The sequence below is a fragment of the Condylura cristata genome, unplaced genomic scaffold (genome assembly GCF_000260355.1).
Source record: "Condylura cristata isolate star-nosed mole 26May11 unplaced genomic scaffold, ConCri1.0 scaffold00009, whole genome shotgun sequence".
NCBI classification, from domain to species: Eukaryota; Metazoa; Chordata; class Mammalia; order Eulipotyphla; family Talpidae; genus Condylura; species Condylura cristata.
The window spans coordinates 11483077-11496716 of NW_004567110.1; the positions used below are offsets into that span (position 1 = coordinate 11483077).

At 47.7% G+C, this 13640-nt stretch overlaps 1 protein-coding gene across 2 annotated transcripts in view; it reads left to right on the forward strand.

Annotated features, from left to right (window-relative positions):
• The window catches only part of ANXA13 (annexin A13), a 48241-nt gene extending 34804 nt beyond the window's left edge, over positions 1-13437 (forward strand). For both annotated transcript variants that reach the window (XM_012722922.1, XM_012722921.1), the window contains exons 6-12: positions 29-62; positions 164-243; positions 1842-1910; positions 2297-2398; positions 6846-6921; positions 9934-10046; positions 12884-13437. In XM_012722922.1, coding sequence (XP_012578376.1) covers positions 29-62; positions 164-243; positions 1842-1910; positions 2297-2398; positions 6846-6921; positions 9934-10046; positions 12884-13003 — 594 coding nt within the window. In that variant the 3' untranslated portion in view covers positions 13004-13437. The remainder of the gene's footprint in view (positions 1-28; positions 63-163; positions 244-1841; positions 1911-2296; positions 2399-6845; positions 6922-9933; positions 10047-12883) is intronic.
• The last annotated feature ends 203 nt before the right edge of the window (positions 13438-13640 follow it).

Sequence of the window (13640 nt, forward strand, 5' to 3'; positions counted from 1 at the left end):
TTTTTTTTTTTTTTATTACCCTTCCTAGGAAATCATCGCCATTAGAGATGCCTACCAGAGGTGTAAGTGACCTTTTGTTCTGACTTTGGGTAAAGAATGTTTCTTTCAGAATACCTTGGGAAAACTAAATTGTCTGCTTTACCCTCTCCCTTTTGCTTAAAAGTATTTGACAGGAGCCTTGAATCAGATGTCAAAGATGATACTAGTGGGACCCTGCAAAAAATTCTGGTGTTCATGCTACAGGTAAGAGGATAAAGTTGTCTCCGTTAACTTAGGAAATTATCCTTAGTACTGTCAAGCCAGTGGTGCAAAAGGCAACTTAGATCAACCTTATTATTATTTTTTTAATCATGAAGAGTCTTATTGAGGGGTGAGCGACATGTGCTCCATTAGTCCAGCTACCAGGAAATTTTAAATCAGCATTTTCCCCATAATAACAACCTGCTTAATCATTTGCAGTTATAATGGGTAATGGATTATCTCATTAAGCACCACCTCCCTTTGCTCAGTGAGGAAGCTCGGGCCCAGAGAGGCTGGGTAACCTGCACAGATTTACCCAGCCAGAAAGATATAGCCCAGGAGTAAGAATCAGACTTTCTTACTCCCAAAGGACCCTTTTCACAATACAATTTATTCCCTCCCTTCCAGGATTCACACTGAGATTAGGTCTATAAGAGTCACTGCAGGGAGCTCTGACATGGGACTTTCAGCACAGCCTCCCACCTGAATATATCTGTACTCTAAATGGCATGCCGATCCTTCAGAGTTTTGTTCATTTCCTCCATTGTATTTCTCTCAGTGTGGGTGGACTGACAGCAGAGGACGCACAAAGTAATTTCAAGAGTAGCAGGAAGGCCATATACTTTCCTCTTGCCACTTAGTAGTGCAAAAGAAAACAGAGATGTACAATCCCACAGTTTCTATGGGTCAAGGGTCTGGGTACAGATTAGCTGAATCTTGTGCTAGGTTCTCACAGGCTGATATCAAGGGACTGCCAGGGCTATGATCTCATCTGAGGTTTGGAGTGCTCTTCTGACTTGCTGGTTATTGACAGATTTCAGATTCTAATGGCTGTAGGACTGATGTCCTATTACTTGCTCTCTGTCAACGGGAGACCAGTATCAGCCCTTAGGGCCACTAGCTATTCTCTGACATGTGCTGCACAGACCAAAGCAGGAACCAGACCAGCAAGAGTTTATCTTTCTCTGACTTCTTCTACCTCTGCCCTTTCAAAAGCTCACCTGGTTAGATCAGATCTACCCCAGATAACAGCGCTTTTTAGGTGTTCAGCTGATTCTATGCCTTACCTACCTATGCAGAACATAATTACAGGATGATAGCTCATTGAATTAACAGGGAAAGGGAATCTATGAGTGTTTATCATTGGGGGTCAGCTTAGAATTCTGCCTAAAACAGTGTGTATGCAGCCAGAACCTTCCTTACTCAACGCTGAGGGTTTTCAGCACTGGGGCTCTAAGAAGGGAAGTTTAATCTTTTGGAATTTAAGTGATTCACTTTCCAAAGGACTCACCATAGGGGACCTATGTAACCTGAGGTTGCTTTCAACCTGCTTAGAGATTCCTGGGGTTTGAGTAAGACCCTGGTTTCTACCAAAAAAAAAAAAAAAAAATAAGGAAAAAGCAAGTGTTGTCTTAGAAGCTTCTCGGTTATGCCAAGAGATGGCAGCAAAGAGCAGTGATGCCAACTCTGCAGCCGGGATCTGCTGGCTGGCCACCCCTTTGGATCACCACCCCGCCTTACTCCATTTTCCAAGACTTTCCTTTTTGTTTTCTGTGCCCAAGCAGGACCTCAAGCTAACAACAATGTGTCAATTTTTCTAGGCTAATCGTGATGAAGGAGATGACGTGGACAAAGATCTAGCTGGTCAGGATGCCAAAGATCTGTATGAGGTAAGTGTACGTAGACGTGCCAGTCTCCAAACATTTTTTTCTCCATTTATTAGCATTATTCTTGACAAGTGTTTCTTTATTTCATGTGAATGGGAGTTGCTTGGAAAATGAGTATGATCTCTAAAATGTGCAATATAGACAATCTTCATGACCCTCAAAGCATTGTTTCTATTCTTACACACCGGGGTTCACCGCCTCAGATCCATTTTGGAACAAGGAGAGCTATAAATAAATATGTAAAATATACTTGTGGTTGCAGAACTTTAAGTATTTAGTCAATCGTGCTGGCTTCTAAACAGGGCACGTCTTCTGATTTCCCAAAAGTGAGGCCTAGACACAACACTCATGTTTAGACCTTTTCAGAATCTTTGCTTTTGACCCTCCAGGCAGGAGAAGGTCGCTGGGGCACTGACGAGCTTGCCTTCAACGAAGTCCTGGCCAAGAGGAGCCACCAGCAGTTACGAGCCACCTTCCAAGCCTATAAGATCGTAAGTAACTGAGTACTAGAGCGACCGAGCTTCACAGGGAAAACAGTTGAGTCTTAAGTTATTTCCCAAAGAAGCCAAGACCTGGCAGGTAGAATTAGGAGGATCTTTTACAATACTGGTTCTCAATCAGGGGCAATTTTGCCCCCTCAGGAATCTTAGGTAATGTCTGGTAAATTTGGGGTGGTCTTTCTGGGTGTGTGTGGAAGGCACAGTGCTATTGGCATCTAGTTGGGTGAGGCAGGGATGCTGCTGACTGACCTACAAGCACAAGGCAGCCGGCTGCTAACAGGAGCCTCCCTGCCTCAAGCAGTGCTGAGTTTGGGGAGCCCTGCTGGAGAAACAGAAGTGCCCAGTCTAGGAGCTAAGTCCTATGGCCAGAGGGGTCCAGTTGCAAATTCTGGTTCTACCCCTGGTGAATGACCTCACATCTCCATCCTCATTTGCAAAACAGGGGCCCTCACTGCCGCCATCACACACTCCTGGGGTTATTTGAGAAGTTAAATATTGAGAAGTGTAAAAGGCCAGAACAAGTATCTAGCACGTGGTAAACATATAAATGTTCACTACTGTTAAGTCAGCTTACAGGGTGACTAATGTGTCCACCACTCCCAAGATCGAGATGAAATGCCTCAGAGATACAGTTCTGAAAAAATGCATCTCAATTACCTCTAAGTAATTGCTGTTTTCTAATCCCATGACAATTTTAAGCCAACGTGATGTGTTCACTATTTTCAGGCACTTAGTGCTAAGTCCTTCCCTGAAAATCAGCCTTTAATTGCAAGAAACCTTTTGTGGAATATCAGATTGTTCTCCTAGTTTATATCTGCAGAGGGCTTTTAACTATTCAAAGCAATTCTGTGCTCTATTCTCATTTCAACGTCACAAAAATCCCATCAATAGAATGTAGGCTGAACAGCCATCGTTACCCACTGCTGGACACGAAAAGTCTGTGTGAAGAAGGAACCATCTGTAACTTATCAGGACCACACAGCAAGTGGGTAGCAGAGAGCAGATGAGAACTCCAAGATTTCCCAGCCTGAGCTCTTACCTTGGCTGGAGCTGGCCACTCCTCACTCAAAACAGTGTTTGCTATGTCTTGCCAGCAGATGAAAAGACAATAAAACGTTGGAATTTTATCACTAGTCTATATAAGCCTGTAGGGTCCTCTGCTTTCAAATCATGCCCAGATTCATGATCAAAGGCAGAGCTGATCTGTGCCTGGAGCTGTGTAGACCCTGAGTTGAAGGACTTTTCCCATGACCTAGCCCCTCTTCCCACATGTCTAGGGCCGTGCATAGAGTTTCTGGGTGTGGCTGTCGTTGGTGGTCACTGTAGAAATGTGTGTGTGTGTGTGTGTGTGTGTGTTTACTACCTGGAAGTACCTGGAAGGATACTCTCTAGACCGATTGTTCTCAAAACTAATCCCCCAAGAGCGGCATAGGTATCACTTGAGAACATGTCAAAAAATGAGTCCCCTCCCCGAACCCACCACCTCCTTGGGGTCACAGTCCTAAATTCTGGGTTGTGGCAGATGGAACTCTGCCATGCGTCTCCCAGATGACGATGATGCATGTTAAAGATTAAGAATACTGCCCTTGGCTACTAGCTGTCTGAGCTAGAGCAAGTTATTAAGTCTGTGCCTCTGTTTCCCCAGCTGTAAAATAGGGCTAGTCATTGTAACCTGCTTCTTAAAGGTAGCAAGGACTGTGTAAATGAACCTGGCATGCACTAGGTGCTCAGTAAACACTGGTGGCTGTTAGGTATCTCTCTATGTGAACCAAGAGGGTCAAGCACAGATGGATAATAAGGTATTCCATAGGTTCTTTACATGAAAGCAAAACTCTAAAATGCTATTTGTTCATCTACTCCAAAGGCCTTGTTGCAACACTATTCATCTGAATCTCCAGCATTGATTTGTAGAGCTTAGCTTCTCTTTGGGCCCTGCTTCCATGAGGTTGCTCATGGTCTATGACTAAAGCAGTAAGAGACTAGCATGAGGTCATGAGGAGAGGGGGGCGGGGGGAGGTATCGTGTGGCATGGATTTCCTGGCATAGAGTTGAATCTTCATTTTTGTTACAAAATCTTCAGTTCTTGCCCTTTATTTGTCCTCTAAGCCTTAGTGACTGACTCTCAGAAATGCCAGCCCAAGCAACAGCCCTTCCCCAGACCTGCTGCAAGATGTTCCTAGTCCCAGGGAAGGGGGACAGAGGAGGCTTAGGTAGTTAAACTATCCAAGGGAGTTCCCCAAAGAGGGCTCCACAGTAATCACCCCCAGCCTCTCACACTCCTCACTATTTCTATGCCCCACCACCCTTTTAAGCCCATCCCAGACTTTTCAACACTATCTGCCAATAGCCAAAGCCAGCATGTATAAGGTGGGCATGCTATCAGGTGGGGGGGGATTGATTTTAAAGAAATGTCTCCCCTGTTTCTCTGAAGGTCTCCCTAGAGGCCATGCTACAGGTCCTTGCAGTCCTTGCAGCTTGTCTGGAATCTACCCTCACAATGTGCTTTTGTACTGAGATCAGAAAGCCTGGTCTGTTCAAAGAGTCCCCTAAGAATGCAGCGTTCCAGTATCTGAAGTGGAAAACTGGCCATCCCCAAAGGAGAAGCAACAGCCTGGCCAGTTTATTGTTTTCCTTTTGTGTTCCAGGGAGCCCCTGGATGCCTAGAGCTACCAGGACGGGGAGGAAGGGGGGCAGTGCCATCTGCAATTGTATGACTGGTGCCCCAGAGGGGCGCACCAGAGACCCTGAGAGGGTGGAAAGTGCACGCTGTTGCCCAGGGCCAGGATGAGGAGCCCCCCTCCACCCTCCCCATAGCTGCTTTTATCTGGTGGGGACACTGCACTTCTACAGAAAGTCAAAAAACCCTGTTCTGGCTCAGCATAAACAAGAGAAACAGAAAGTGATTGTGAGGGCTTTTTCCTAAGTAAATGCAGACCTGTGTGGTACAATTTCCTCCTGAAATGTGATCTCCGGCTACAGAAAAAGAACCCTGTTCAGGGGATAGGAAACACCAGTCCCCTCCAGAGCACCAGCCCACCCCAAACCCACTGAAGACTGGGGGCTTCTGGGGTGGGCAGGACTGACACCCCCCAGGCCAAACCCCTTCAAAGTGAGGTCCATTCCCACTCAGGCCGCTGGCTGGGCACGCCATGGCAGATCTAGCAAGGGGCTCCACTAATTCTGCCCACCCCCCACCGCCCAAACACACCCATCGTGCGTCCATTGCAAAGAATGTTTTCGAAACACACTGCACTGACTTCTGTGGTGTGTCTGCAAGTGCCCCCGCGCGGGTTTCTTTACAGACTCACAATAGTGTGATATCCTGAAAAGATCATTTCTAAGAAAGAAGTTTCGGTATGTCTAATACTTGACAGCATTTCCCAAATCCGACACAGAACTCTTCTTTCTTGTTCTCTGCCCTGAGACTGGCCCGAGCAGTACTTTGATCAACATATCACAATTTATTCTCAACTCCAGCTTCTGTAAATATTTGGAAGGAAACCTAGTGTGTAATGCTCTGCAGCCATACGCGAGCTGTGGGGAGGAGAGCCCCATGCGGAGTCACCCAGAGTAAGAGAAAAGACGCATGTTGACGTTGGCTGACCCCCACTCCCAGCCCAGGAGCCTCACTCGACCTGAGGCTTTCGACCAAGCCCTTACTGAGAACTTCACAGCTTTTACTTATTTCTCCCAAAATTTGGACAACCGGGCCCTCCCTGGTGGCACAATGGGTTGCAGCTCTCCACAGCCACTTCAGGATGAGTTCTATCCGCAAGGGGGGTTGTGGGGGGAGGGGCTGACCCATAGAGCACCCCAGACCTCTCCTGACCAGCTCACTGCTCCCCTCAGCTGTACATTTCAGTTGATCTGCCTGTTCTACACCCCACTCTGTCTCTGGTGAATCCTCTCACCCCTCCCACATCTGGCTTGTACCCCAGTTCTTGTCTACATAAATAAATCTTTTTTAAAAATCTTGGACAACCAAATCTTCAGATCTTCAGTCCCAGAACAGGGGAAGTAAGAAGTATGCAGAAGGGGGTGATACCCACAGTCACTAGACCACTGGAGATAAAGAAACTTAAACACACACACACACATACAATAGACACTAAAGTTCTATATAGACATGAAGAATTAGTGTTACAGTTACACAAAGAAGTATTCTCACCCCTTGTTCCTCCACTCCCTGATTTTACAGATGAAGAAACTGAGGCTGAGAGAAAGGTCCTAGCCCACAGCCGTTAGATTCCTTCTCAGCCATCAGAGCCCACGCGTGAATGCGGGAGGCAAGACCCCCGCCCCTTCAGTCCTGCAAGATCCCTCCAAGCATAGGGATTTCCTCCAAGTCGCAGACCAAACAAAGCTGACGTAGTTAAAGGCTTTTGCTGAGGCACGACCCCAAGTGCTGCAGGGTGATGACTGCATTTTGTCTCTCCAGCTGGTGGGTAAAGACATTGAAGAGGCCATTGAAGAAGAAACCTCCGGAGACTTGCAGAAGGCCTATTTAACTCTGGGTAAGGCAAACTAAGGACAGCCCTGTCTTGGGTGGGGCTGCTTGGTACTCAGAGCAGGACGTGTGTGCAGGAAGTTGCTGGAATAGTGTGGAGAGCAGCGCATCCTGGCAGTGTTGGCTGGGGGGGTGGGGGGTTGGTGCTGAACGCATCGTAGTTACAACAAGGCTTTGTGCATCTCCCAGGTGTCCAGAGTAGAGGTAAGAGGCCAGAATGTGGCACCCCACATCATACAGCCAGGGGGCGTCGGCCGTCGTGGGCAGGCAGCTCCCTGCTTGGAGGGCCATTCGTAGGGGCTCAGGTGTGAGCAGCTAGCAGACAACGCTTGGTCCTGAGGGGACACTTGGGGGCTGCCTCTGGGACAGTCCCACGAGCACCTGTCAGCAGCCTGGGACCAGTCCAGGGGCAGAGGGCAGAAATGTGGTTCACATGACGCACATGGGGTACCCAGTTTCAGATCTATAAGCGCCGCATACCTGCTGGCCTGAGAGTATCCTTATACCTTGGCTGCCATCAACATTTGGAATGAATGAAGTCTGTGAAGAAAGAAGGCTCTGGACCAGCGCGGGACTGTGCCAAGCAAACATCTAGCCCTTCTTGCCAGGTGTGGCCCAGGGGCAGGAAATAGCAAGGCGATGGGACGGCAAGCCTGGCAGGCGCCCTCTCCCTCGCCGCCAAGCCTGGAATGAAGGCATTGTCCATTGTCCACACTGGTGCGCTGAGCAGTGCAGGGCACCGTCCCAAATGGCACAAGGAATGGAGCGACGCATCCCCTGAAGAAGGGGAAGAACGGAAAAGCAGTCCTGGGAGTTCAAGAATGTGCCTAGGCTGCCAGACTTTTTGTTTTGTTTTTGTGTGTGTGTGTGTTTTTTTTTCTTTTTTGGAACAGTGACAGCAATGGATGTTTCTCCAACCTATCCTCATTTTGCATTCAAATTAGCAGGACTTCTCTGGGGACACACTGAGGTCTAACTATACTTACTGTCTCTCTTGGCCGGCACAGACACACAGCTGACCTCTGGGCCTAAAGGGAGAGACTCTTAAATCTAAACGCGATCCACTTATGGGCCAGGCTCAATCCAGAAAGTACGGGAGTTTGGTCAGAACATTAATGTTAATCTTTATTAATGGTAATAAAACATGATTCATGGTATTAATGGTAATAAAACCACTCAATTATCTGGCGCGAACTCAGCACCTGCCTGGGCCCGTGGCGCCAGATACGAGGCCAGGAAGCCAGGTCCTGCTGAGAAGCATCAAGTCCTTGGTGGATGATCACAAATCAGCAGATTCGGCCACAGGGATGAACCAGACAGAAACAGCCAGACCAGGTTGTTTGGGAAGGGAAAGCCCAGTCCCTGGAGATGGAGACCATGAAATGCAGGAGTTATTCGCCAGAGCGGGGTGAATAAAAGAGCTTGAGAAGAAACCACACGGAGTCCAGAACACACTGTCATGACTCTACTGCCTAGAACCATGCCAGCTTTCAGAGACTCTCTAGAAGGGGCTGCGAAGCCCCTGGATACCCCCTCCCAGTGCTTCTCAAAATGGGCCCACGGACTCCTGAGGCAGAATTGCCTCTGGAGAGGCACTTGGGGTCTCCGGGTCTCACTCCAGGTCCCATTGGAACTTCCAGGCATGGCGCCCTAACGTCAGGTTTCTTCTGCTTCCTGGAGCTAGAGACAGAGCACAGAGGCACCCGCTGCCCTCCCCTGCCAAGATGTTCCTCACGGGGCGCCCCGCACCCCCAACCCCTGCAGCGGGTCCCTGCAGCTGCTAAGCAGAGACACTGCACATCACACTCGGACTGTGCACAAGCAAAGAAGTCCAATATTTGCTCCTCAAAACGTCAGGCAAAAGGAATGTCAGGGAAGAAACCCCTCTGTAGGCTCGCCAAGTCACTTCTGCTCGGTTAGAACCACCCAGGAGAGGGCCTTCCTGACAGACGCCCTGCCAGGCACTAGCAGCGTTTCTAGGGGTCACAGTGAGTCTCCACAGGCCACCCTCTCAATGGACCGGTCACCCTCCCACCCCTACCCACCCAGCGGCTTTTGAGATATTCTTGGACTAATGAGCTCTGAGCCTGGACTTCTTTCACCACTGAAATTCTGGTGACTGCCACTGTCCTGCTAACAAAGGAGACAGACCCCCTCCCCCCATGCAGACTCAGCTCCCCTAATCCTGTACCTCTTTTTTCTTCCTAAGCATCAGTCATATAGGCAGTTACCTAGAAAATGAGTTTGACCACAGGACAGGCTAGAATGTGCATTTTGACACTGATGCTGAATTTAGTTGTTGCTATTTGTCAGTAACATCAACAAAATTAAGTGTCCTGGGGAGATGTCAACAACCTAAAGAGTTGTTGGTTTATTCCCCAAAGAGTTGGTCACAACGGACCCCTCTGAGCCTGGGAGGCAGGGAGCAGAAGGGTGACCAACTTACCCCCAGTGGGGTGGCCCACTCTCTGCTCAGTGAGTGAAAGTCACGCTTGGTGGCTTCAACCAAAGCTGGGAGCAGCTAGCAGCCTTGTGGGAAGATGAGGCAGGTGCATTTCAGGAAGCCCACCACCCCACCAACCACAAAGACCCCAGGGAACCCAGGAAGGATGCAGAGATGAAGCTCTCCAACAAAGCCAGCAGGGACAGACAAAGCGAGGGAGGTGTTTGGCAAGCAAAGCAGGCCTGTGTGACCGAGTGAATCCCCCAGATGATGAAGCTTTACACAGCCAGGTCACCAGCCAGTCTGCTTCGGGTCAGGGGACCTTCAGGGAACAGAAAAGGTTCTTGTTTGCCTGAAGTGGTTCTGACCCAGTCCTGTTTGGAGAGCCCAGAGGCCCTGCCCAGCGGTTCTTCCAGAGTCCACCAGATAATAACAGGAAGCACCCACCTGCCTGTGGGTGGGTTAGCTCCCGGGCAGGCAGGTGCCACTCTGGCCTGTCCCTTGCGTGGCCTCCATGTTACTGGACAAACTATGACCGGCTCACACTCACAGTCATCCTTCCCTCCTCCCTCCCAGTGAGGTGTGCCCAGGACCGCGAGGGCTATTTTGCTGACCGTCTCTACAAGTCCATGAAGGGTGCGGGGACCGATGAGGAGACATTAATCCACATCATTGTGACCCGCAAGGAGGTAAGATGCTCTGGACTCCACGGAGCGGGGGGAGGGGAGGGTGGGCTCCACTCCTTCTGCCCTCACTGACACCATCAGCATAGGGCTTCCGTCCAGGGCCTGTTTATGAAAAAGCACAGCAGCGACAGCCTTGGCCTTCTAGACTGTGGAAGACATTGTGCTATGCTTCAGTCTGTTTCTTTTTATAAAAATACAGTCATGATTGGTGCTTCTATTTTTGTCTGTGGTGGCTCCGTGGAGCTCAGAGGGGACCCCTGGAGCCTCTGCACAGAGCCACGCTCCGGCTCTGTTTTCAGGAGCACAAAACAGAGGCAGTGAAAGGTTCGCAACAGATGAGGTCACCTACCCAGCAGCAGAGACCATGAGCAAATGATTTCCTGCTTCCGGAGCGAAGCATTTAATCAGCCCTCTGGGGGCATGTGTTTGCACATCAGTTAAGATGTTTCTTAACCTTTTTTAAATGATCCATCACCTCCGTGCAGTCTTTGTAGATTCAACTTTTTTCTAGTCACCACCCACTTCCAAGAACTGTCATAGAATAGATAGTGTACATACTACATATACATTACATAAAATTACAGTATATACTATATATGGCATGATAGTTTATATACATTACATTGTGCAATATCTATGATATACTATCTATACAGTATGCCTGCTTATGTTCTATGTGTTCTATATGTGAACATAAGATTATCTTTCCTACCCTCTGAGAGCCAGTTTTGCCCTGTCAGGAGTGATATCAGCCTCCTCCCACCCCCATTTTGAGAAGGCAGGAGTCTAAGAAAGGGACAGAGAGATGAGTAGCCAAAAGCTTGGGCGCCACTGTCAAGATTCACAGCAAATAATTCTGAATATAGGCCCATGGACAGAAGGAATTGCCAAATAAAGGGGAAATGGCATTTTGTCGGCAGCAGGAGAAGTAGGAGAAATCTTGGGGAATGAAGTGGAACTGAGCACTTGAAAACCACAGACCTCGCCCCTCAAAAAATTGTTTAATGAAGGGGGAAAGATACCAATCCAAGTTCTGGACCACAACCTTTTGACAAATAATACTTAACATCTGACACTGTTTTTAAATATAACTTAGCAACAAGACCATTCTTTCATTTTTATTTTTATTCCTGGAATTTCTCCTCCCCCTCTCTCCTCCATTATTCACATTTTCATTCTTTTAAGGTCCAGTTCTCTCTCTCTTTCTCTTCCCAGAGTCTCTCTCCCTTTCCTACAGTTCTCTCCATTCTCTCCTCCATTGTCCAAATCATTCTTTCCTTAAGTCTCCAGGTCTCTGACTTTTTTGTCTTTTAGCAACTCTAAGTCGTGGGGGGGGCGGTTCTTGAGAGGCCCAAAGGAGCAAGTAGTAGGGCAACGATTCTAAGTGCCCCCCAGTGGGTCGGGGTTCCGTGTTCATGCCAACATGGCCATGGAATGCTCATTCCAAGATGCTCCAGCCCCTTTCAGCATGGCCATGTGTCTAGGGACATCTCCACTCATGGACCACATTCTCAAAAAGTTCCAGTCCAAGTGAGATGTAGTTGAATGGCCCCCTTAACCCCCAAATCATGTGGTTCTGGATCAGAGCCCCATCTCTGTCCCTGCACTAACTACTCCACCATCCTTCTCTCCCTCCCCCCAGCCATGCAGACTACAACTCAGGGGACCAGGACACACACCTGCACACACCTGCATACCTGAGTGTCTCCCCTGCTCAGCAGCCTCTTGGGAAAAGACACACCCCCCCACCTTCTCTTGCTCTTGTCTTTATTCTACTCTGCTCTTTAACTGATGAAGAGAAAAAGAACATGATACCTGAGTGATGATGTGTGGGTCTAAAATGCAAAATAGAGTCTAGATCAAAAAACAAGAATAAAACAATACCAGAAATACCATCCTGGTGCTTCCTTTATGACACTCAGTATATTCTACCAGGGGATTTATCTTTCCTGGCACAGAGACCTTTTATCTGTTTATCACCTGAGACCTTGCCCCTACATACCACAGCTAGGTTTTTCAAGTTTTCAATAAGTTGCATTCAAGATAAATCTTCAAAACAATAATGATATAAATTTTGTTGGCTGGTACTCATATCTTGATGCTGTGCGGGATACAAGAGGAAAAAAAGACTTCATTTCTTATCTCTGGAGAAAGAGACAGATTTCTTAATCCAATACCTGTATCAGCAAGTCATGGTCTACAGGCCATCCTGGACCCATCACCTGTTTCTGAACAGTCCTGCTATCTAGAAATGATTTATTTTAAATAAGCTTCTCTGTTTTAAGTAAAAAGAAAAATTTTATAACACATAAAAATCATATGAGGCCCTCCCTAGTGGCGCAGCAAGTTAAAGCACAGCACTAGGAAGCTAAAGCCACTGCAGCATGAGTTCGATCCCCGCCTGCCCCGGAGGTGACCACATGGCGCGGCAGACCTCTCCTGGCCCGCCCGCTGCTCCCCTCAGCAGTGTACTTTGTCTATCTGCCTGTTCTGCTCCCCTCTCTGTCTCTGGTGAAGCCTCTCACCACCTCTGCACCTCTGGCCTTTACCCCAGTTCTGTATGCATCAATAAATAAATCTTTTTAAAAAATCATATGACATTCAAGTGTTAGTATCTATAAATAAATGTATCCCGGGTAATCTGTCGATAGTGCAGTCTTTGGGAGCTGAACACTGATTGCTTTTCTCTTCCATACAATAGAAATAGCCCCCACCTCCAAGGGTTGTTGGAGACATAAATGAGCAAGTAAGAATTACGTGCTTAGAACAGGACCCACTATGTTTAGGGTAAATGAGCTATCAACATCCTTGTCTTCTTGCTGCTTTCATCTCTCCTACAGGTGGATCTTCAGAGGATAAAAGCAAAGTTCCAAGAGAAGTATCAGAAGTCTCTCAATGACATGGTTCGCTCGGACACGTCTGGGGACTTCCAGAAACTGCTGGTGGCCCTCTTGCGCTGAGTGAGGCCAGAGCAGTGGGAACATCGAGTGCCTTCTAAGCCAGATTTTCAAAGGCAACTCCCACACAGAAACCCTCAAGAGTCCTAGTTCATTTTCTTGGCAACCTGAATAATGCAGCAAGGCTGAGCTGTTTAAGAGCATCAGCCTCTAGGGTTGGACAGACCCCCCACCCCCGGGCACCAGCTTAGCAAGTACCTGAGCAGCTTAAACTTTCCTCAGTGTGGTAACTGGATGCTTTCTTAGCACACATGAAATCAGCAGCTGATGAAGAAACTATGCATGTATGAGACATGTAGAAGAACATGTTTTGCCCACAATTGTATATGCTTGGGGAAAGAGTGAATGGTTAAGGTACAGGCAAGACAAAATTAACCAATTAATGAACTTCTCTTCTGTGTGTTCAATTTCAAAGCCTCATTAATTAAAGTTGTGGATTATGCCTCCATCAGCTGCTTTTCCAAAGACTGGATTGATTCGTTTTGGCTCTTGTCCTGGAAATAGATAACTTATGGCATTCAGACATATACTGGAAATGCAGCTACATTTACCAGTAATCACTGAGGGCAGGAATCAGGGTAAACAGATGGAAACAATAGATTTGCCTGTGGAAAATGTCACTAGAGGTAAAATTCACTAT